The 23,734-nt window shown below is 25.5% G+C and overlaps 2 protein-coding genes across 7 annotated transcripts; one reads left to right on the top strand and one right to left on the bottom strand.

Moving 5' to 3' along the window:
- Positions 1–1,235: 1,235 nt before the first annotated feature.
- LOC107994903 (CDP-diacylglycerol--inositol 3-phosphatidyltransferase) lies at positions 1,236–3,948 on the bottom strand. 2 transcript variants are annotated; one of them, XM_062079443.1, is made up of 5 exons: positions 3,610–3,948; positions 3,430–3,510; positions 2,326–2,614; positions 2,098–2,261; positions 1,236–2,009 (listed from the first exon to the last, which is right to left on the bottom strand). In XM_062079443.1, exons 2-5 carry the CDS (start codon positions 3,473–3,475, stop codon positions 1,855–1,857), a joined length of 654 nt encoding a protein of 217 aa, XP_061935427.1. In that variant the 5' UTR covers positions 3,476–3,510; positions 3,610–3,948; the 3' UTR covers positions 1,236–1,854. The 2 variants fall into 2 exon arrangements, with proteins under 2 accessions (XP_061935427.1, XP_016907525.2); XM_017052036.3 differs by lacking the exon at positions 3,610–3,948 and having other exon boundaries at positions 3,430–3,603.
- Positions 3,949–5,965: 2,017 nt separating this feature from the next.
- On the top strand, positions 5,966–23,531 carry LOC107994901 (probable serine/threonine-protein kinase DDB_G0282963). 5 transcript variants are annotated; one of them, XM_017052033.3, is made up of 10 exons: positions 5,966–6,235; positions 9,599–9,712; positions 9,775–10,137; positions 10,247–10,516; positions 10,619–11,006; positions 11,198–11,632; positions 11,808–12,183; positions 12,324–14,011; positions 14,247–14,339; positions 15,157–23,531. In XM_017052033.3, the coding sequence occupies exons 1-9, from the start codon at positions 5,966–5,968 to the stop codon at positions 14,315–14,317; spliced, it is 3,975 nt and encodes a 1,324-aa protein (XP_016907522.1). In that variant the 3' UTR covers positions 14,318–14,339; positions 15,157–23,531. The 5 variants fall into 5 exon arrangements, with proteins under 5 accessions (XP_016907522.1, XP_061935273.1, XP_016907524.1 ...); XM_062079289.1 differs by having other exon boundaries at positions 10,250–10,516; positions 11,201–11,632; positions 14,247–23,531; XM_017052035.3 differs by having other exon boundaries at positions 10,250–10,516; positions 14,247–23,531.
- Positions 23,532–23,734: the final 203 nt, after the last annotated feature.

Genomic DNA, 23,734 nt, shown 5'->3' with positions numbered 1-23,734 from the left:
TTTTAATATATTTTATTTGTTTTTAAAATCTGAAATACATATTCGAAATTATTATTAGATTTTATAAAACATGAAAATCACAAAATCATCATTTATCACTACAAATCATAAAATTTGATCTCTATATATCTCTTTTGTATAACATTTAAAAATATCTTATATAAAATAGAATGATTAATCGCAAATTCAAATATCGATGAAAAACCGCCATTTTACTGGCAGCTGACGACATTGGCGCTGTCGTATCGCGAATCATCCCATAGTAAGCCGGTGAAGAATTCTCATCTGTTTTTATAAATATTGTACTTTGTTTCGTATATCTCAATGCAGTGTAAACTATAAAGATTATCTAAGTGAGAGGTTTTTGTTCATTTTAATAAACATAGTTGGTGAAAGTTACATTTCAAAGTATTTAACGACAAGAAGAAATTCGCACGAATTCTGAACTTTCCAACATGCGCGAATGTTTAAAGTGTTAACATGGCGCCGAAACATGACTGGTCATGACGGGGGAATGAGAACGAAATTTTTGAGGTTAGTTGGTCATTTTGTCATTTAAGTAATGTCGTACATCATAAATTTGTCATATAATTAGTTGTATTAATATAATAAACATCACAATAGAAATGTCTACTGCATATATTCCACACAATTTAGTTATCATTGCAGAAAACACGTGTCACATTGTATAATTTATCAGTTGTTTTTATAATGATTTAGCAGAACGTCTTGATAGTAATAATAGCTACTTTATAAATATCACTGAACAAAAGAACTTGAATTAGACTTTGTATTACTGTATTTTTTATCAATTTTGTCATAGATATTGTAAATTTCGTAGCTTGATGCAATGTTATCGAAATTTCTTGTATTTTTTTTATTTTTTATTATTATTTTTATATGAAATTTTCATAATGTAATAGATTATCTTTTCTTAATTTCTAAAAACTTTATTTAATTTTTAATTTAACTTTATTTAAATGCTAAAAAATTTGTATAATAATAAATAAATTAATACAAATGAAAAAATTTTTTATATACAGCAATAATCTTCTAATAATAATTAATATTTAATAATATAATTAGTATAATTAGTTAGTATAATTCATACTATATATTTTATTCATACATAATGATTTATATGATTATAATATTTTATATTAATAGTTATTATGATAATATATATATATATATATATATATATAATTATTAATACTATATAAAGAACAAATATATTTATTAAATATTTTCTCAAAATTTTATATATTTTTTCCATTAAATTTATATGTTATAGATACATCAATGAACAATAAACTATGAAATACATCAAAAACTACAATATATACAGTTGATAAACTGAAATATATTTTTAATATTACATTAAAATATTTAAAAATCAATTACATTTAATATACTTATTAATCTTTTCCTAATGCCATTCTACAACATTTATTTTTCAAAAAAATTATTAAGTTATATGCATTATTTAAAAATATAAAATTAATTATTATATATAAAAATATAATGAGATCTATTGGATTAAATTGATATTTGTTTAAATATTTTAAGATTTTAACTTTAATATAATATAAAATACATAAAATATATATTTCTTAAAATGTATAATATGTATATATTTGTTATTATTAAAATAACTGTTATTATTGTTATTAAAATAAATTTTGACTAGCATCATCTATTTTTTGTTATTTATCAACTCAAGATGCAAATATGGCACATTTAATCAAATCAATTAGTAAATATATAATTATATATTTGCATGTAAAGAATAGTAAATTAGGAAGATTCATTAATCACATTTAATCTGAATATATGCTAAATAAATGCAATAACTTAATTCAATTTTGAATGTTCCTGTCTTTCCTTGAGATCAATAATGCTTAAATTGATACAGGAAATATATCCATGTAACAATGAGATAGCAGCTTTAATAAATGCTATAGGAGCAGAGAGATACATTACCAATCTAAATAAACTTATACCAACAACTGAAATAAAAAAAATATATTTTACAATATTTAATATAATATCTAGCATTATTAATATGTACAAAACAAAATATATATAATAACTTACAAGTAGGTCCTTCAGTAAAGAAAAGGAGATATAATGCAGCATAAAAGGCTTCATTACCAGCACACATAAAAAATAAAACTTTACGATTAGTGTAATACAGCCTCATAATTGGATTTTCAGACATATCAATAAATTTATGACTTGTTTTTCCTTGTAAAAGAGACCTATAATATATTTTTTTATATTTTTGTGTAATAATATTATGTATATCTGAATAAAATTTCTTACGTATGCAAATATATCCAGTGGCAACTAATATCAATAGCCATACTTAATTGAAACCAAAATGAGTAAGATGGATAAAATGTACAAAGTGCAGCTAAAAGACACATGGTACCAATACGATCAGTTAATTGATCAAGCATAGCACCAAATTTGGTGCCTTGATTAAAATATCTTGCTGCATAACCATCTATTGCATCTAATAGTGCACTTATAATATAACACCATGATGCAATAATATAATTAGTTGTCATGAAATAAAAAGATATGATAGCCAAAATCACTCTGCCATAGCCTGTTAATATAGATATTATTATTGTTATTATACATTATTATTAGTATTCATTAATTATATTTGATTTTTTATAATTTTACAAATTATTTATTATAGCTTTTTTATATATATTTGTAAAACATATTTTAATGTTTTTATTTATCAATAAATATTTCTTAACTTATATTGTCAATTGAATAATATTCATTTTTTATTTTACTATAAATAATAATAAAGATTATATAAAAAAGCTATTCTTTAAATTAGTATAAATCAATAGAGGAAGACTTTAAAGTGCTATGCTATTAATCTTGTTTTTATCATATACTTTATGAAACAATAATCATATAATAAACTTTTTACATTTTTAATTTATGTATATAAAAATAATTTTTATGATATTCATAAAAGATTAAATATAAAAATTATTCAACGTATCATAAAGAATAAATATACATATATTTTATTAGCTTTAAAAGAAAATTCATTAATATAATAAAAAAAAATTGTTATTTTATAGATATAATTTTTTTTAATTAATTATATAAAAATCTTTAAAATTCTAAATTAATAAAAATAAAATAGTTTTAATATCATATACATATATATATTCACGTAGAAATATATTTATCTTATATGATTTTTTTTTAACTTTATAATTATTTATTTTTTTTATTTAATTTAAAAGTGAATTGTATACAAATTTATTATATTAACATTATGTTAACAATAGTTATTTTGATTTAAACTAATATAAAAATTATATAAAATTGTTATATAAAAAAATAAAAATTAAATACAAATTATGTAATATTAAATTCTAAATATTTATTTACCAATAATATTAGGCACAAATAAGAAAATATTCTCTGATTTTGTCATTTTTTTTTTTGTTTGTAATTATCTTTCACTGTTATCTGAAATTAAGTATAAAAATTAATTTTTTTAGTTATAGTATCTTTCGTTAAAAAAATTCAATTCAAGAACTTTATAATTATTTCACTTTTGTACACTACCGATTTCAAGTTTAATCTAAATTACTGTGGAAAAGAATATAGACATCCTACAACGTCAATGAATGGTAGAATCGACAATCATATCGCTTTGGGATTCGAGTTCGAGATGTATCGATTCCGGTGACGCATGTAGTAATCACACAACTAGCAGTGTTGTATCTATTACTATTTTCACCTAAATTTATTTGCATTATATGAGATTAAAAAAATAATAATTTTTATAAAATACAATATTTTTATGCGTATATATATATATATTTTATATATATATATATATATTATACATTTAAAAAATATATATATTTTATCTTAACTATGTTATAATTAAATTACAAAGATTTAAATAAATTTTAATTACGATTATCTTTTAAACATGTTGATTTTTAAATAAATCTACTTTTATCATATTTATAAAATCTATTTTATATATTTAAAAAAAAATCATAGTTGTAGAAAATATATTGACACATAGTTACGTTCCTGAAGCCAGACGACATTTTCGGAGGCTAAACGGCTGGTCCGCCGTTTCTCTGCGCAAAAGCGATCGTTTATTGTGTCGCGAGAAAACTGTCGGTACAGGTTTATGTCAATTTTCCTTAACTTTTTTCTGATATAACTAATTAAAAATAATATTCATTAACTAATAGTGAAGTCAAGTGAAATGTTTTAGTGTTAAAATTGATTAACCGTACGGTTGGATTTGGACGTCGTGCAATGAAGTTTAGGGTGGACTACTTTCCATTTACTGGAACACAATTAATATTGTATTTAAAATAAATCTCTCAGAAAAATTTTACTATTTATTTTTAAATTAAACATTGTAATAAAAGATCATTCTCGTAATTTTAGTGCCATTGTCGAAAAGTGTATAACCAGAAGTAACATTATGCGATCGATAATTCGCCGACGATTTTGGAATATACTTCAATGATCGGATCAAATACTTATGATTTTGTGCAACGATTTTTATTGTCAGTGAAATATTTTAAAAGTGATTTCAGTGTCTTCCAAAACTTGTGCACGACAGAATAATAGCAAGAACAAAGTATATACTTGTTGGTATGTGTACAAGCAATGCTAGAAACAGTGTCGTTTGGGACAAATACGTTTTTGCGTCTTCCATCCGTATACGATTGCAATATCATTACAAGTAAATTGCATTTCGTATGAAAAAAAATTTACAAGAAACGTATATGAGAAAAATGTGCATTTTAATATCGTTAGCGGCCATTTTGAACTTATGAGTATCTCGAACTACGACGATTATCAACCTCGTCTTATAATTCCAAAATTGAACCTTTTTTTTTATGTCTTTCAATAGAGTACAAAAGTGTAAAGAATTTATTTATCATGTCATCTGATAATATTTACTATTTTCTTTTTCTAAAATGAAATTCTAATAAATGCTACAGAAAGCATTCCATTCATTTTATATTTTATATTTTAATATATATCTACCATATTATAATATTAATACTAATTTGAATACACGTTCAACTATAATTTATTCATAACGAACGAAAGTAAATAACAAAAAAAGTAAATAAATTGCAAATTCTCTTTTATTCTTTATTATTTATGAAAAAGTAACAAATAATTCCAAATGAGCATATCAATTATTAAATGACATATAAGTAAAATAAATTTTTTCATTATTTCATTATTTGTATGTTTTTCCTCCAATATATGATTTGAACATAAGATAAATATTTTCTTATCATACAAGCAGTACAATTTCAATTTTTTGAAATAACGTACTCTATAGTCGACAGTTGTAATTAGAGGTGACAAGTAGATCTGAAATAACCTCAACAATGAAAAATCGTTGATATCAAAATAGAAATATAAATTATGTTTTCAAACTTATCGTATATAAATAGAAGTGTATGAATTAATTAAAAATATATGGAGAATCATTAAAACAAAAGTTGAAAGACAACAGTTTTCTGATTGATCGACAGTCACGACATTAGATGGTGGACGGTGCCATTTTTGTCACTTTCATAGCGCGCATGGTACGCGCGGAAAGTTGAGTATATTAAAAAAATCATCAATTGAATCTCACAGTTTAAATACAAATAATTATTATTGTTTATGTATGTATATTTTTCGACTTCAATTATATATTAAAATTGTGTATAAATTAAACCGATTAGGCTTAACCTAATGTGACGGTATAGTGCAGAATGCTTTCGTTTACATGGACGTGATGGTTTCGATAATTTCATAAATAAATTAAATAAACAAAATCATAAAAATTAAAGTGATACGACATGCAAAAATCTCAAGTTATTCTCTGTGATCAAATAAAATGGGTCGTTAGACCTTAAAATCACCAAAGAAAAATGATAAAAATATGAGCACAGCGGATATAACGCTGTCAGTTTCAGTCAAAATGGCCCCAGGGCCAGAACATCGCCAAGAACCAATAGCACCTGATAAAAGTGCTGAAAATAACAATAGTGAAATCTCTAATGAAAGAGATAATATTGAAAATTCAGTGATAGTTGTTGAAACTCTTAGTAACCAGAGTTCGAATACAGAATGTGCTTCAACGAACACTGACATCAATTCAGATTCGACAACCCAAAGTGTACCAACTTGCATTACATCTGACAATAAACAGGTGAGTTAACGATATAAGGAATCTATATAAACAAGATATGTATTAATAGAATAGAATATGTAATACTATAAGATCATTTTAATCATTTATATATAGATGTATATAATATCTATAAGAATATTTATACATATATATAAAGATGACTTGAAATATATTATTGAAAGATTTAAATTTTTTAAGATATGAATTTGAAAAAGTATATACATAATTATTAACTTATATAATATTAATTTTTAAATTCTTTAATATTATTTATTGACATAAAAATATATATATATTTCCTAACAATTTTAATCATTATACTATGTTAAAAATTTAACATAGATGTTTATCTTAATACTTATAACCTTATCTTAATACTTATATATAGGTTATAATATAAGTTTTTTAATCAATAATTTATAATCTATAATTTTTTTAAATTCAAATTTAAATTATTTATAATATGTAATATATAATTATTAAATATATTTATTCTTCATACATTTAAATAAATTGAACATTTGAAATCCATAATAAGTGTTTTAAAATTTTTTATTTTAGTTATAAATTACTTATATCAATTATACAGAAAAATTTATAGCAATTAGTTTAAAGTTTTTATAATTGATAATTTCAATATTATTTATAATAGCACAACATATTAATAAATATTTCATACTTTTTCATAAGGAAATAATATAAAAAATTTAATAATCATTTATTTCTTAATTGTTATATTTATAAATATAAATGATAGTATAAAATATATATTAAATTATACATTAAATATACATTTAAAATATTAAAAATATAATTTTTATGATTAATATCATCAAATTTAAACTTTATAATATATTTATAATTTTGATATATTTATGTTTATTGCAACAGAATAGTAATTAATGACTTTATAAAACATAATATAAACATAAAAAAATTAGTAATTGAATTAATTAATCCTTAAAATAATTTATTATTTTAAAGAAGTGAAATAATATACATTCATAATATGTAATTTTTATGTATAAATTTATGCAACATTAAGTATACAATATAGATTGACAAAGAATAATGAATAACGAGACATCAAAGGGCCCTTCACTTATTACGATCCTGGAATGGCCGTATTCTCAGTGTAATGGCGGCGGCCATGGTGAGAAGAGCGCGCCGCGCCCGCTCGTTACAATAGCATTTAAATCGGTAGCGTATTTTTGATACTGCCGATAATATTTCTTGTGAACAGTGATAGCATATCATCGGCTACGTTTATCATATACTCAAATGTGCAAAGTCTCTACGTAACGGTGCTATACTGTGGAACTGCAATTCGACGGAGCAGAGACGACTGCAACCGACCCAGGTGCCCTCTAAAAATATAAATTCCGTGCCGGCACTGCCCAGCAGATTTTTCCTTCGTCTGTAAGTCACCCCGGTATCTCGTGTCTCAATTAGCTAATCGCGACCCCCTATCGATCTCTGGACAAGCCCAAACTCATTCTTGGTGTGTGTCCTATTTTAATTTACGAGCGAAGGTAAACTCGCTATTGGCTATCCTTTTCGCATTTCCAAGGACTTACGAGTATTCATTAACAGTGCTTTCTAAATCTTCAAAGATGATTGGTTTGTATTGTTCGTAGATGAAAGCACGTATTAAATTTTTTGTTCTGCCAAGAAAATTATTTAACATTATAAAACGAATGATAATTTTCTTTTTCTCTTTTACTTTTTGAAGGGGGGGGGGGGGGGAAGAATGATAAGAGTTTATTATTAACCTAACTGTGAAAACGTATAAAGTATTACATTGTATGTATGACGATTCACGGTCAATAAATTCGGAAAGGTTTGTTATCTCTATAAAAACTATATATTCTGGGATTAATCGTAATCGTTTTTAATTTTTTTATATGAAACGTTGAAAAGAAATTTATTATTATGTTTTGTCTTTTTACAATATTTGTGTACTGTTTTAAGAATGAAGAAAGAAGACTGCAGTAGTCAATTATTTTTTTATGTGGGCAGCCATTCTGATAAGATATTTTGCTTTGAATGAAGCTAGTCAGGTTACCGCAAGGCAATGTTAGTCGAATTACTACGAAAATAAATGACACATCATGTATAATTTTTTGCAATATTTTCTACTTTGTTTATAGCCTATAGGTGGAAAATATTCTGTAATAATAATATTCATGCATTATTTTGTAAGTAAATCAAATAAAAGTCTACATAGACTTATAATTTTTTGCTGTTATATAAACAGTTATGTACATTTTAGTACAATAATGTTATAGATTATTTGCAATGATTAGTTAATATTATAAATACAATAAAAAAAGAAAACATATTGTTATTAAAATATTAAAAACTTCAATAATTTTATATATAAAAATTAATGATTATAAATTATATATATAATTTTTATGATTAAAATATATATAGATTCATATGTTTAGATAAGTTTAGAATAATATTAATTGTGATAGTATATATCATTTATATTAATATACTTTTTTCTATGGTCTCTATATTTCTTCATAAAATCCAATAAGTGAAACCTTAAATTTACTCTCTGAATCTATCTATATCTATGCTTATCTATCTTGTTGTCTAGTTTATATTATGGTGTTTAATCTCACACATAAAATTGAATGTTTTAAAATAAATATATTTTATTTTATAAATTTTTTTGTGAAATATTTATGTGTATTTATCAATTGTGATAATAAAATCATAGTAATTTTTAATAATAATTAACATTTTTGTAATTAATTAAATATAAAATATTTTATATTGAAAGAATTTTTATATGTTATAATTTTATAATATGAAATTTATAAATTTTAATAGAAGATAAATATTAAGATAATATAAAAATAATAAATAATATAATAAAATTATTTATGGGAATCATAAATATCCTAAATATCCTTCAATTTCTTAGTATATCTTTGAATGTATTCCTACTTACGGTTTTCTCCTAAAGTTTAGATTGAACTCTTGGCACACTTACCATATTTGAATCAACATTGCCAAATATGTTCTTGCACTATGTATAGATTACAAACAAAGTATTCACATACATTATAATATTTAAATTGAATTTGATATAATATTTATATAATATTAACAATTTATGTTTATTTATAAAATTAATATTATTTTAACATTATTTTAATATTATAAAAAAGTCTATTCCATTTTAACTTATATAATAGTTTTTGTTTAATAATAGTATATTTTTAATTTATAGTTATATTATTTTTTTGATGTTTTTTTACAATTATATTTAATATAATTTTTAATTTTTTTTATAAAGATGGTTTTTTATATTCTTATAATATAATTACATATATTTATAGTAATACAAAATTTTTTAATTTTTAGGAAGAACCAGCTACTTTATCTACATTAAATGAAGGTGAACTACGTGCACTATTGGATGAAGCTATAACTTATAAGTGTCCAAAGGATCGTGAAGGAAAATCAAGTCTTTTTAAAGTAAGCTTATTAATAATTTTATTCCTTATATTATAATAATAATATGATGACTTTTATTTTAGGAGTTACTTCAAGAAGCAGAAGCTGATGAAACTGAGGAAGGTTGTAGAATAATAACTAATTCACGTTGTTTACCTGGATCAAATCGTAGAAGGCATAAAAGAGATTCTGTATCTGAGAGATTAACTCATGGAGGCTCATTACAAAATTTAGCACAACCTGTTACTTCAGAATTTGATAGTAGTTTTGCTTATTTAACATCTGGATCTAGCTATACTTACGGAGGAAACAGAAGAAAAAATAAAAAATATACAGGATCTAGTGTATCTGCAAGGCAAAGAGAAGGTGGTTCATTACCCTCAAATGTTAATGCATCACACAGTCTTGCTTCATTGGCTAATTTAGATTTATTATTTGATAAAAAAGTATGTATATATATATATATATATATATATATATATATATATATATATATATATCAAACATTATTAATAAAAATTTTTAAAAATTAATTTTTCACTATCTTTTTTTAAGAAGGGATTCTGTGAAGAAAGATCAACATATGATTGGACTAATAAAGAAAAATCTAAATCATTAGATAAACCATCATATAATAGTACAAAAAAAGAAGAAAAAGAAAAAGATAAAAAAGATACAAAAAAAGATTTATGTGAGACTGAAGTTGAAATACGTGAGAAACGAGGTAGCAAAGGAAAATACGGGACAAATGAAATGCTTGAATCCGATAATCCACCACCAGAATATAAATCAGATTACATGGTGATTGATTTAGGTGATGCTGAGGTAATTTATAATTAAAATAATATATAATTCAATAAAATAATTATAATTGTATATTATATTTTTTTTATTCATATTTTTTTATTTTGATGTTTGTTATTTTAGGTGGGTACTATCAGTGACAGAAATGTGGGATCCACTTTAAGTGGGGTTCAGAGACCTCACGCATTAGACACAGAAGATGATGAAGGAATTGAAATGAAAATTATTGAACCTCGTAGACCTCAATATATACCACGCACTACCTTTGACATAGCTCAAACTCCTGTGGATACTACTATAGATTTTTCTCTCCGTGAACATAGCGGAAAGCAAGATAAATCAAAAATATCTGTTAATGGTACAGAAGTAACAGGATCCCTCTCTTTTCAAACTTTTAATAGTGTGAAATGTGGTATTGGTGGAAACAGTTCTAATACTAGTCAGGGTAAAGTAATTCCAAGTTTATGCTCCATGATGTCTGCATCCTTACAAACACAGAATATCACAATGGGTAGGTGATATATTAATGAAAATTAATAATAAAAAAAATTATGAAAATTATTAATAAAATAAAATATTAAAATAATAAAATATTTTATTTTATATAATATTAATATAATAATAATATTTTATGTAATATTTTATGTAATATTTATTAGATTTTTTATTTTTAACAAATTAAAACCTGTAAATTTTGCACAGAAGGCTCGAGGTATACAGCGCATACTACTGGATCTGGAGAAAAAAAATCGTTGGATGAAAATGGAAATCCAGTACAATATAATGGAGAACGAAAAAAACCTAGAAGAAAGCATACTCAAGAACCTAATGTTATTGTATATAGTGCTGAAAATGTTGAAGGACATCGCAACATTGATGATATTGAAATTTTAATTAATTTTATTGAAAATAAAGAATCAAAAAGCAAAAAAGGAAAGCCAGGTAATCCAGTGAGAGTAAAAACTAGTTCAGGTGCAAAACCAAGAAGCAGAGAAAAAGATACTAAAAGGGAACAGTTACCAGCAAAATTACAGAAGTCTAATTCACTTGAAGAAATATCTAAGACTAAACTTGAAGACCTTACAACAGAGAAAAGCGTCAGTTCGAGTGGTGCCAGTAGTATATCAAGTCAACATGGTAAATAACTAATTGCAAAAACTTATTATTTAAGTAATATTAAAACATTAAGAATTTGTCATTTAAGTAATATAAAAGTTAACGAAATTTATGTTTGAATTTTTATATTTGTACGTTATATTTGAATTTGTTATGTTTGTATCAACAAAATTTATTTATTCTTGTATTTGAACAGGTACAATCAATGTTGCCTTACGTCGTGCGAAACAAAGAAGCACGGGAGACCCAGCTATCGATAGTCGCGGTGATAGACGATCTTGGGGAACAGAAGAAGGTCAGTCTATATATTGTAATGATACCGGAGATGATTATGCTAGTCGTCGAAATTCCAATAAAAAAATCAATCCAGAACCTGAACATGAAACAGAATTCCTGGTAGTTACGAAAAAGAAAAAAAGTAAAAAACAGAGAAGAAGTTCCAGTGGAAGTAGAGCACAAAATTTAACAACATCTGGATCTTATCTTCAAAATTCAAGAGGATTCTCTAATGAATATAGAACACCACTTTCTCCTGAACTTAGAAGAAAATCTGCAAGTAGTATGCCACCAAGGTAATTAATATAACTTTCTTTTAATTTCTTTTATATAAATAACAACAAATATAATTTGCAATATAATTCATAAAGAAAATCAAGTATATATTTTATTATTATTTATATTATACTTTTATTAATTTATTTATTATTTGCAGTGATAAATCGGACAGTAGTGATTCTGATTCTGTCCATTCATTACCAGTCACATCAAACACGTCCAAACATAATTTATCAAAAATAGCTACCTCATCGGGTGGAACGCCGCAAGCTAGTTATGCGGATATAGCTCGTATGGCAACTATTAATATGACTCACAATTCAGTGTTAAATATGTCTACAATAGTTCCAAATATGTTAAATCCATCTTCATGGCCTAGTGTGCCACCTAAGACGCCCTCAGAACCAGATAAAATTCCTCAAGATTATTATCCTAGCTTAGATGAATTACAACACTCTGACAGAAAAACAAGGCAACATAATTTCACCCATTCAAATCATATTTTGAACTTAAGTTTTGAAAAACCACTTTCACCAACTTTGACAAAAATGAAAAATTCAACAGAAAGGAAAAAAGCCGAAGCTCAAGAAGAAGCTATTAATAAAAATATACAAGTTATTAAATATGTACAAGATATTGAAAAAATGCGTGAAAATTTAACACAACAAGAACAAAAAACTGTAAATTTTAATAATCATAATACAACATCAAACGAAGTTTCAATAACGAATACAGTGTCATCAAAACTTGGCAGTGCAATAATAAATTGTAATCCTGATTCTGATAATAATAATTCCAATTGCAACAATAATAATAAGGAGACAGTTGTAAATATAAGGTGTAATAATCCTCGAGCACGCCGAGGAGGTTTCACACAAAATAATCAAAATGTACAAAATCAAGTACCATATGAAGATCAACATTTTAAGAAAGTTGGATATACACTTTACGATGAAAATACAAAAAAACAGAATATTGAAAATTCTAATACACATTGTGAAAATAAAAATAATTTGAATGCTGGTTCAAATGATGAAGTTGAATCACAAAAAACCAATGTCATAAATAATCCAAAATCAGTGCAAGAAATGCAAAATATTGAATCAGATGCTAAGTTGACAAAAAATGAAAAATCAACAAAAACTACAAAAGAACCAAATATTAATATTAAGCATGAAACAATTAAATCAGGAAATGCACATTCTGTAAATTCGAAACAAGAACAACAAGAAGATTCTAAATTGAAAAAAACGAAACAAAATTCCACATCAGATAAAGATCAAACGCAAAAAACAGAATCACAAATATCTAATAAACAGAAAGTTTCGAGGCCCGCGGTTATATTACTAGATGAAACTTCATCAGATGTTACCAAGAATAGTGAATTGCCAACAGAACTTAGGTTCGGATTTGAAATTAACGAACAACTTTTATTATCAGAAGATTCGACGACCGAAGAGACTTCAAGTGCCACTTCTGTGTTTCCTTCTGTAGTTCCACCACTTATAAACAAACCACCTTCTAATTTTGATAGATATCCTCCGATATTTGATAAACACATGAGATGTGATAAATTTACGCCTAATTTCATACAATCTCCAAATACGCATGTAAGTCAGCAACCTTTGCATCCGGTGATGGTACAACGATTACCGTGTATGGGTTATCCTCCAAGATTTCCTCCTCCTACATGTCTACCACCACCACCTACACCTCCGCCAGGAATAATGGAGAAATATCATCATCAACCAAAAGAAGACTTTTCTATGCTTTATGTTGCACCTGAAGAAGACGTTAATATACAAACATATAATCATGATAAAATCGTCTCATTTGTTGGTTTAGGTAAATATATTTTATTTTAGAATTTTATACTATATTTTAAAATTAACGATTAATCGTTTGAAAAAAATCAAAAATATTTGTAAAAAGTTTTGATCGTTATAATCATTTTTAATATAATTAGCTTCCTCAATAACAATTTATGATTAAATTATAAATAGGAAATATATATATGTTTTATAATGTTCAAACCATTAATTATAATTTAAAATCTTTTCATTTGTTTCTTTTAATATAGCATGGGACGCTGTTATGAGAGAAATGCCAGTAACTGCAGGTGGTCGTATACAGTTCTACAGTGGTCAGTGAAATGGGCACTAAGAAATATGGGGTAAATAACACATTAACGTTTTTGTACCACAAAATTACCTCTATTACAAGTTATTCGTTATAAAACTGTAAACAGCCAGAAGAGTCTGCTAACTAATACAAGATCGAATATATATCTAAATACAAACAAATCTGATCGAGCCTGTATCAAAAAAGTTATATTAACTTTCGGTTTCGATCGCCAAAGCTGTACTAATTTTTGAGTCACATCATCAATGATAACTCTGTAAAGCCAATTGGCGCAAAATGTGCCTCTAAAGCTAATGTATATAATAGTCAATCATCTGAAAAAGACAAGGCTTATAAATTGTATGTGTATGTTCTGATTGTACATACATTATTAAATTACAAGGTACCTTTGAGAAGGTTGTAATGCAATACTTAAGTTTCAGTATTGACATCTAATACAATTTGACTGAAAATTATAAATTCGTGACACATTTTGCTTCTTCAAAGCATAAATATTAAATTTCTTGTAAAAAATGTGAAAATTTAAGTAGTCTTATATAAGTTTAAAAAAAAAATAAATAAATAAAAACAGATTGCTTTTTGGACCAGAGTTAAGAAAATATTACAATTGTGAAATAAAAAGAGTTTAAAAATTAACTGAAACATGATCATCACGAAACGAGATTTTTTGAAAACTGCATGTGCTGTGACAATGGTTAATGCTGATGCCTTTAAAGAATAAGAAATACATCTTAGACCATTGTAATAAAGTTTAAAGATAGTTGAAAAAATCCTGTTATGTTAACTATAGCAAATTAAGATCGTCCATTGGAAATATTATTAAACTATATAATAATTATCTTAAATAGTTACAAGCAGAGATGATCTTAAAACAACATCTTGAAAACGGGGATTGTTGCAGCCATCAGTGAGTCTTCAAGAAAAACTTTAAAAAGATTAAACATAAAAATAGTGGTTGCTAGATTGTACTTTATTTAAGACAAATACTAAAGAAAAGTAAAGAAAGTTATAAAGATGTGTGAAGTGTAATGGAAATAGTGAATGTAAGTGTGTTATTAAACACGTGTAAAATATTTAAAAGTAGTGTGATTGACTTACAACTTTAAGGAGTGGTTACTTCTTCCAGCCGCGACAGATATTAGTTTACGAAATTTAAAAGAAGGAAAAAAGAAAGAATCATAAAAACTTTGATTTTTGCAAATGTTGCGCTCAAGATCATAAACTGGTTAGAGACAGTGAGAAAAGTGCGAATGTGTTGGAAAAAAAAAACAAAACAAAAACGCTAAATTTTTACACAAACTCGCTTATTTAATGAATAATTAACTATTAATTATTGGTAATGATAATTATAATAAAGTACTTGCTTGTGATCATAAAGTATGATGGTGTGAATGCGTATAGTGCATCTAGATACTCTACTAGCTGATGTCTAGTTTAGTTTTGAATATTTGTGTCTTGAATTCTTTTGGAATTTTTCATGGAATTGTGTTATCCTCTAAATGCAAAAAAAAAAATGAAAGTAACTAATACACTTTATGGTTGTTATCGATTTACAATAAGAAAAAAAACTAATACGAGTAGTTAATCAAAAAAAAATGAAACAGAAAAAATGAATTTAATATGATTCTTTTTATGACGATATTATTCGTCAAATAGGAAGCCTACCTCCGATATATTTTACTTTTCGATAGATGATCAAAATAGTGACTTTCTGAATTGAATGAAAATCTCACATATTTGAAACCAAAAACGTAAATAAATAATAAAATCCACAGAAACTTATCACCTTCAAATACAATAAGAAAAAACTAATTAATTATCATAGACAAGTTTCATATGAAAGAATAAAAGTGTATTTGTCTACTTAAATTCTTATAATTAATAATTATTATTATTAATTATTATTAATTATTATTGTTGTTATTATTATTATTATTGTTATCTTCATTATCATCATCACCATCACCATCATCTTTATCATTATTAATCATCATCATCATTATCATCATTATCATCATCATCATCATCGTCGTCATCGTCGTCATCATCATCATCGTCATCGTTGTCGTCGTCGTCACTATCATCATCATCATCATCATTGTTATTAATATTAATATTATCGTTATTATTATCATTATTATTAATTATTATTAATCAATTATTAATTATTATTATTATTATTAATTATTACTATTAATAATCATTATTATCATCATAATTATTATGGTTATTATTATTATTATTATTAATTATTATTTTTATTTTTATTATTATTTTTATTATTATTAATATTATTAATGTTATCATCGTAATCATCATCATATCATCATCATCATCATCATCATCATCATCATTATTATTATTATTATTATTACTATTACTATTACTATTAATATTACTATTACTACTATTACTACTACTATTACCACTATTATTATTATTATTATATTATTAATATTATTAATATATTATTATTATCATTATTATTAATTATTATTATCGTTATTATTATTATTATTATTATTATTATTATTATTATTATTATTATTATTATTATTATTATTCAGAAATTAATCGTTATTAACAAATTAAGATTGGCGATTTTTGTTGTTGTTTTTTTCTCTCTTAAAATTGCACATTAGGACAAAATATAAATTTTGTTAATGTTTTTCAGTTTGTTCAATAATATAACAGCTGGGCATACAGCTTTCAAATGAATAATACATTTAAATATTTAACACGTATAGAAATTATTAATATGTGTTGGAATATACCTTGAAAAAAACATTATTCAATACTGTAAATGAATTTTCAATAATCTGACACAAATGTAATTGTCCTTTAATTTTGTATCATCGTATACGTTTAGTACAGATATATAAATTTTTTTTAGTATACTATACAAATATTTTAATCATTTTATATACACGCATTTATAATATACAATTAAATATTTCAATTTTTGCAAGAAATTTTCTACATCGAAAGAATCAGCTGTTTTTGAAAATTTAAATTACATTCAGATGCAATATGACTAATTTAAATTTCTTTTTAATTGCAAGACCTGCATCACATTACATTACGACAAATTGCGATAATTTTATCTATGTGTTAAGTGGATGATGTTTCTTCAAGGTATTTCTATCCAAATGCAAGAAACTATTCAAAAAGTCAGGTGCTCCATCGCCTTAAAGTTAGTAGAGTGCATTATGGTTCAAATGACCATGACTGTTAAGAATCACACAAAGAGACTAGCACAGATGTACTTGAAAGAAAATAGGACCATATAAATTATGTATCATAGCAAATTGGCAGCTATGCCGTGAAACGATGTTATGTTCAGAAACACATGATTTAACTAATTCTGTTATAAATGAATGACGAGAGAAAAAGAGAAGAATGTATAAATATCAACGTGCAAGGCGATAATGTATGAATATCATATATCATATTCTTTTTTTGTATTTGTATGTACCAAATCAATAATGATCGACGAATATCATGAATATGTATGATTCTTTTGTTTTAATTTACTTATGGGAGATAAAAAAGAAAAAGAGAAAACAGATTAATTTTGTTCAACAACAGGCTAATTGCATTTATCCATAAACTAGTAGTCTGTGCTGTGTAATATAAATATGTATATGTTTCTCCTGTAAATGGGTAACTAAATCCTAATTGGACGTAACGAAGTTCCAGAACAAGCGCATTACTCTTGCACATCTCGTTCTCAGCTTGTATTATATCAATGAGATATAGATTCGATTGAACTGTTGAAGATGTAAAATTAATTTAAGGAAAGAAAGAAAAAAAAATGAAAAGAAAACCAAAAAAGAAAAAAACAGAAATAGTTGATGTTATTTCCCATCTTAACTTACTTTTGTGAAATTCACGTGTATATCAATTTATTCACGCGAATTCACGCAAATAAGAAGAAGTTTACCGATGATTTCATTTGTGTAAATTTGAATGTTCACAAATTTTGACGGTCGTCTATGGAACTGTTTTTTGCGGATTGATACAATTGTTTGCGTGTCTAGGAATTACGTGATTATATTATATAATCATACGAATAATTAAAACATTTTTGGGAATGTAATTGATTTAAAAGTAATCGATTTTATTCGTTTTTTCAGAGATTGGATTTACAGACGCGCTTCCAGTTGAAGAAGCTTTCCAAAAATGTTTAATGTATTCGTGGATTATTGCTCGAGATGAAAACTTAATTATCAGAGAGGGCGTGTTGATAGTGTTCAAAGAAGTAAAAAGAAGAAATAACGATTAAATAATGATTGAGAGGCAGAGGGGGAGAGAAAGAGAGAGAGAGAAAGAGAGAGAAAGAATGAGCGAGTGAGTGAAAGAGAAAGAGAGAGAAAAAGGTATCCGACGATCTCAGTGTTAGCCTTGTATCACTGTACAATTTGTTATTCAGTGTAAAACAGTTTTTCTGTAATGTATATACGTATATTAATAACTATTATTAATTATTATTAATGATTACAATGAAGCTATTCGATTAACTATTAATTGTACTTGCTGATTATCGATAACGATTATACGGAGAAACCAGAAGCTAATGCGAGTGCTTATGCGTGTATAAAAGAAAAAAAGAAAAAAAAAAGAATATTTTGCGTGTATGGTAAAAAGGCTGTGCTGCCCAGCTGAAAACAAACAAAAGAAATGAAAAACAATGGAACACTTGAGAGAGGATGTTGTTGCCAACGTTTAGTATGTTGCCAAAGTTTTTCCCTTTTATGGGTATAAAAACGCAGTATAAAGTAATATTCGAGTTCCTTTATTTTTATCTTAATTTCTTTTCACATAGTGAAATTGGCATGATGTCAATTAAAAAGTATTCAATGAATTGAAAAAAAATAATGAGTTTATGTATTCTATATATATATATATATATATAGAATATATATATCATATATATATATATTACATATATATATATATATATTATATAACATATCGTATTATCTATCGTTTCCTTAGCAATTAATCTAATTAGTGTATAGATAAGTATTGTGATATTCGCATAAATAATCGAATAACTGTTGTTTTTCTCATCAGCTAAGAAACCAAAATAAAAAAGGATAAAAAAAAGTACGAAAAAACATTTTCGAATATTACTTGTATACTGTATTTCGCCGGTGATACGTATTCAGATGATAAATCGTTTAATAATGGCAGAAAAAAATTATCGGACATACGAATGATATATTGTAAAGAGAAGAAATCTAAACAAAAGTTTGAAAAACAAAAAAAAACAAAAAACCCCGATTTATTCTCAGGATGCGTAAACACAGTGGCTATTGCTTACTATTTTGTTACTAACGATACTGAGAACCTTAGATTCATGCAAAGTTATCATGGACCATGGATGTAAGAGTCATTGCCATAGATCGAATAAAAGTTGAAAATGTGCGGTGAGAATGAGTGAGTGAGTGAGTGAGAGAGAGAGAGAGAGAGAGAGAGAGAGAGATGCATGAGTGTGTGTAAGAGATAGAAAGAGAGAGAAATGCGTGAGGGAGCGAGTGAGTGAGTGAGTGAGTGAATGAGTGAGAGAGAGAGAGAGACAAAGTGCGTGAACATGGATTTCAATGCTTCTTACAAGTAAGAACGAAGAAAGAAATTATTGTCCTCCTCAAATAATTATTCATACCGAGAGAAAAATAATGAGAAAAGCGCGTAGTGTCGCCATTTGGCCTTTATGCTATTCTATCTGCGATTTCATACAAGCTTGCGTCGATACTGTGATATAATAAGTCGCTCTATTTCTTCATGATCTTTTTTCCCTTTTTTCTTTTTCTTCTCTTCCTTTAGTCGTGTGCGTATAGATACATACACAAAAAAAGAAATCCAATATCAATATCACCAGAATATCGGTAGAATTCGAACGAGAAAATTTCTATAAGATTCATCCTTCGATACGTATGTACGAATATATGTTGCATGAAAAAAAAAAATAAGAAAAAAAAAAGAAAAAGCAATCATAAATGAAATGTGAGAAATGGATCGACATTCGTCTCCTGCGTTTTAATTTGTAAACGATTGAAGTAACGCGGTGTGTTCAACTCGCAATCGCAGAGGCTAGATATATATCGAATAAAAAGGAAATGGAAAGAAAAATCAAAGAATATGATATATATGTAAGTTTCAACAAGTGCATTGAGAATATATATACAAAAAGTACACGTTACGATCTAACGAGAATCATGGGATTCAAGAACAAAGAAATTATAACTTTGAAAATATCCATAAATATCTTTTTTTATCTATTTTTTTCTAACATTATTTCTTTTTTTCCTTGTTGAGTTTCTGCACGGCACGTTTTATTTCTTAATTATACAGATTTCTTTCTTTCTTTCTTTCTTTCTTTTTTTTTTTTTTTTTTTCTCGTATGATCGTTTCGTAAACTTTAAACTTTCTCTTTAAATATTTACGAAGAAGGTGAATTCTGCGGTTATCAGAGGAGGGTCAGAGGTGAAAATGAAAGTATATCTTGCAAAATATATGGTCGAATAAATAATAAAAACAGCGTCGTTGTATGAATGCTTGTATGAATATATTTGAAAAGGAATAATGTTAAAAAATTTTTAGACGATTATTTTTAGATAGTGGCACCCGAAGTCTTAGAAGCTATTTAATTCTTTTTTTTTTTTTTTTTTTTCTTCAAACATCTCGATGTGTGCACTACTAACGATTCTGTATCAAGTCACTTTTATATTCTATTTTAGATAATCATGAAATCGACGTTTTCTCGTCTGACTCTTGTGGTTAGTTACTTAATAAAATAATAAAAATAACGAAGAAAAGAGAAATAAAAAGGCATAAAGAAAAAGAAAGGAAGGAGAAACAAAACAATCTTATATAAATCTGGCACATTCCTTGATATATTGTTTTCGGGAGAAAGATATTTTCTCGTTTCCATTTTTTGTAGATGTATGAAAAAAAAAAAAAGAAAAAAAAGAAATCGAATTTATTTTTCAAGTTTGTTTTCCTTGCAACAAAATTATAAGTAATCGTAAAAAAAAAGAATTTTATTACTTACCATTTATGTATATTCTATCAATTTTAATGTATGTATATATGTATGTATGCGACAAATAGAGTTTTTCTTATAAAGAGAGTGTTGTTAAGGAGACGCAGTATAGAAAGATGGGGGAAAAAAGGGAAAGGGGGCGGGCAAATGGTGATACAAATGCGCCAACAAGATGCGACAGAAAATTACGTTTATATTAATAAGACGCACGTTGCGATTTTATAATTATTATTTTATTCCATCTTTCATTTGATATTGAACAATTTTCCTTTTTTTTTTTTTTTTTTGTAATCATTTTCTATTTTATTTAATAAGTATATTATATATACATACACATTTATTTTTACATTTTCCGTCGTACATTGGCATTTTGTTTTTTCTTTATTTTTTTTTAATCGAATCATTTTATTGATTCGTTATTATTTTCAATAATAATTTTCTTCCTTTCTTTTTTATATATATACATATATATATATATAAAATATATATATATATATATGTATATAATGTTACACGACCAAACATGCACTATTTATCTCGATCTCACCTGAAATTCGTGCGCTTTTCAAGTTCACTGTGGTACATGTAGTTTTTGTTATCATTATCATTATTATTATTATTATTATTATTATTATTATTATTATTATTATTATTATTATTATTATTATTATTATTTTTGTTTGTCGAATGTAATAAAAACATGCGTTTTTACATTGGTTGCACCCAACATGCACTGAATGCAACTTCTTCGGTTTGATGACCCGTCTAAATGCTGTTACATTGTTGTATATTATATTTAAAAGAAAAACGAAAAAAAAAAAAAAGAAAAAGAAAAAAAAAATAGCATTCGAAAATTTGTATTTATTGCAATGAGTACGACCAATGAGTACGAATTTTCTCTGCCTTCGTTAGTTTCAACTGTCCTGCGTAAAAAAAAAAGTTCATCAGTAAATTTTGTTGATCATCATTGAAATGTTATATATATATATATATACATTACATTTACACATATGTATATATACATAAATCTATACATGTGTATAAGTATTAGTGTGTAGAAAGACGTTTCTATCATTTGTACAACAAACGATGATTATTATCATTATTTTATTATCATTACTATTATTATTACTATTAGTACTAATGGAAAGGATCTGTTGATTGAGCGTGTATTTCAAATTTTCGCGCGCATTTTGCTGAGACCTCAGATCGGAAACTTTCCCTTCTCAAAATATATTAGAAATCTCAGATTTTATTTCATTGATCATTATTCATTATTCATCCCGGAAGACAAGGAACTTCAAAGAATCTGTATATTATCTTGAAAACATAACTATTTTTCTAGTTACTACACTATGTAGAAATACGAATTTCGCGGGTCGGACATTATTGTTTTTATAAAACGCGGTAGAGCGTAGACGGAATGGTCGTATTTCGTAAAACGAAATTATACTATATATCGATTATGTCAATCGAGTAATATATCAGTGTTGCTTCTTTATTTTTTTTTTTTTTTTTTCTTTGTAAATATAGCGACAATAAAGGATATCATTAAAGAAAGAAAAAAAAAAGCAAGTGCGAAGCGAACCAATTAACAGCAGAGGTTAGAAGAAGAAGAAAGAAGAACGAGAAGAGCATGATCACGTAATAAATTAGACTGATTATTTTCTTGATTTTATTAGTAATAAATGTTAACAAGAGTATTGCGAAGCTTAAAAGAAAACAAATGCAATCACTCATTAACTTTTTCGAAAAAACGAAATGTTTTTTTTGTCTCTCTTTTCTTTTTCTTTTTTTTTTTTTTTTGTATAGGCAAGAGAAATATGTTCTTATTTTTGTGATTCAGTATTGAAAAAATTTGTAATTGTGTTTTCTTATGATATACGTGATATTAAGTAAGAATGTATGAATTAGAGCGATAAAAAGAAATAATTGAAATTTTGCATTGTGTGAAATATATGAAATATATATAAAAAAAGAGGAAAGAAGCAAAAGATGAAATTTATGTTTAAAAATTTTTTTTACATCATCGTCTTTTGCGAACTCGAGTTACGAGAAAACGAAATACATATAATTGTTAAAATAATTTTCTGCCATGCCTTCAATTATCTGATGTCGATGTTATTTGATTGCTTGGCATTAAATGATATCACTTGCGCTACAAAGTTGAGAAAATCACTTGTTTTTTTTATTGGTCCCTTATTATCACATTTTGATGTTTCATTTGACACATATAATTTTTAAATTGTTTTTATTTTTTTTATTCTTTTTACAAATCAATTTGATTATGATAAAATTATTATCGAATTATTTAAAATTAATTGCAAAAAAATCTTTATTTTAATTTTTACATTAAAAATTATAATTTTAATCAATTC

This window comes from Apis cerana, linkage group LG1 (genome assembly GCF_029169275.1).
Source record: "Apis cerana isolate GH-2021 linkage group LG1, AcerK_1.0, whole genome shotgun sequence".
Lineage (NCBI taxonomy): Eukaryota > Metazoa > Arthropoda > Insecta > Hymenoptera > Apidae > Apis > Apis cerana.
Note: the sequence above shows the minus strand (reverse complement) of the source record. Positions and strands in the feature narration are given on the sequence as shown.

Bases quoted from the DNA above. Each gene is read 5' to 3' on its own strand.
- LOC107994903 (XM_062079443.1), bottom strand. From the start codon at position 3,475: ATGACAAAATCAGAGAATATTTTCTTATTTGTGCCTAATATTATTG. The intron at 2,262-2,325 runs GTAAGAAATTTT...AATATATTATAG, and splicing joins CACTGGATATATTTGCATAC to GTCTCTTTTACAAGGAAAAA. The intron at 2,010-2,097 runs GTAAGTTATTAT...TTTTTATTTCAG, and splicing joins CTTTACTGAAGGACCTACTT to TTGTTGGTATAAGTTTATTT.
- LOC107994901 (XM_017052033.3), top strand. From the start codon at position 5,966: ATGAGCACAGCGGATATAACGCTGTCAGTTTCAGTCAAAATGGCCCCA. The intron at 9,713-9,774 runs GTAAGCTTATTA...CTTTTATTTTAG, and splicing joins GAAAATCAAGTCTTTTTAAA to GAGTTACTTCAAGAAGCAGA. The intron at 12,184-12,323 runs GTAATTAATATA...TATTATTTGCAG, and splicing joins GCAAGTAGTATGCCACCAAG to TGATAAATCGGACAGTAGTG.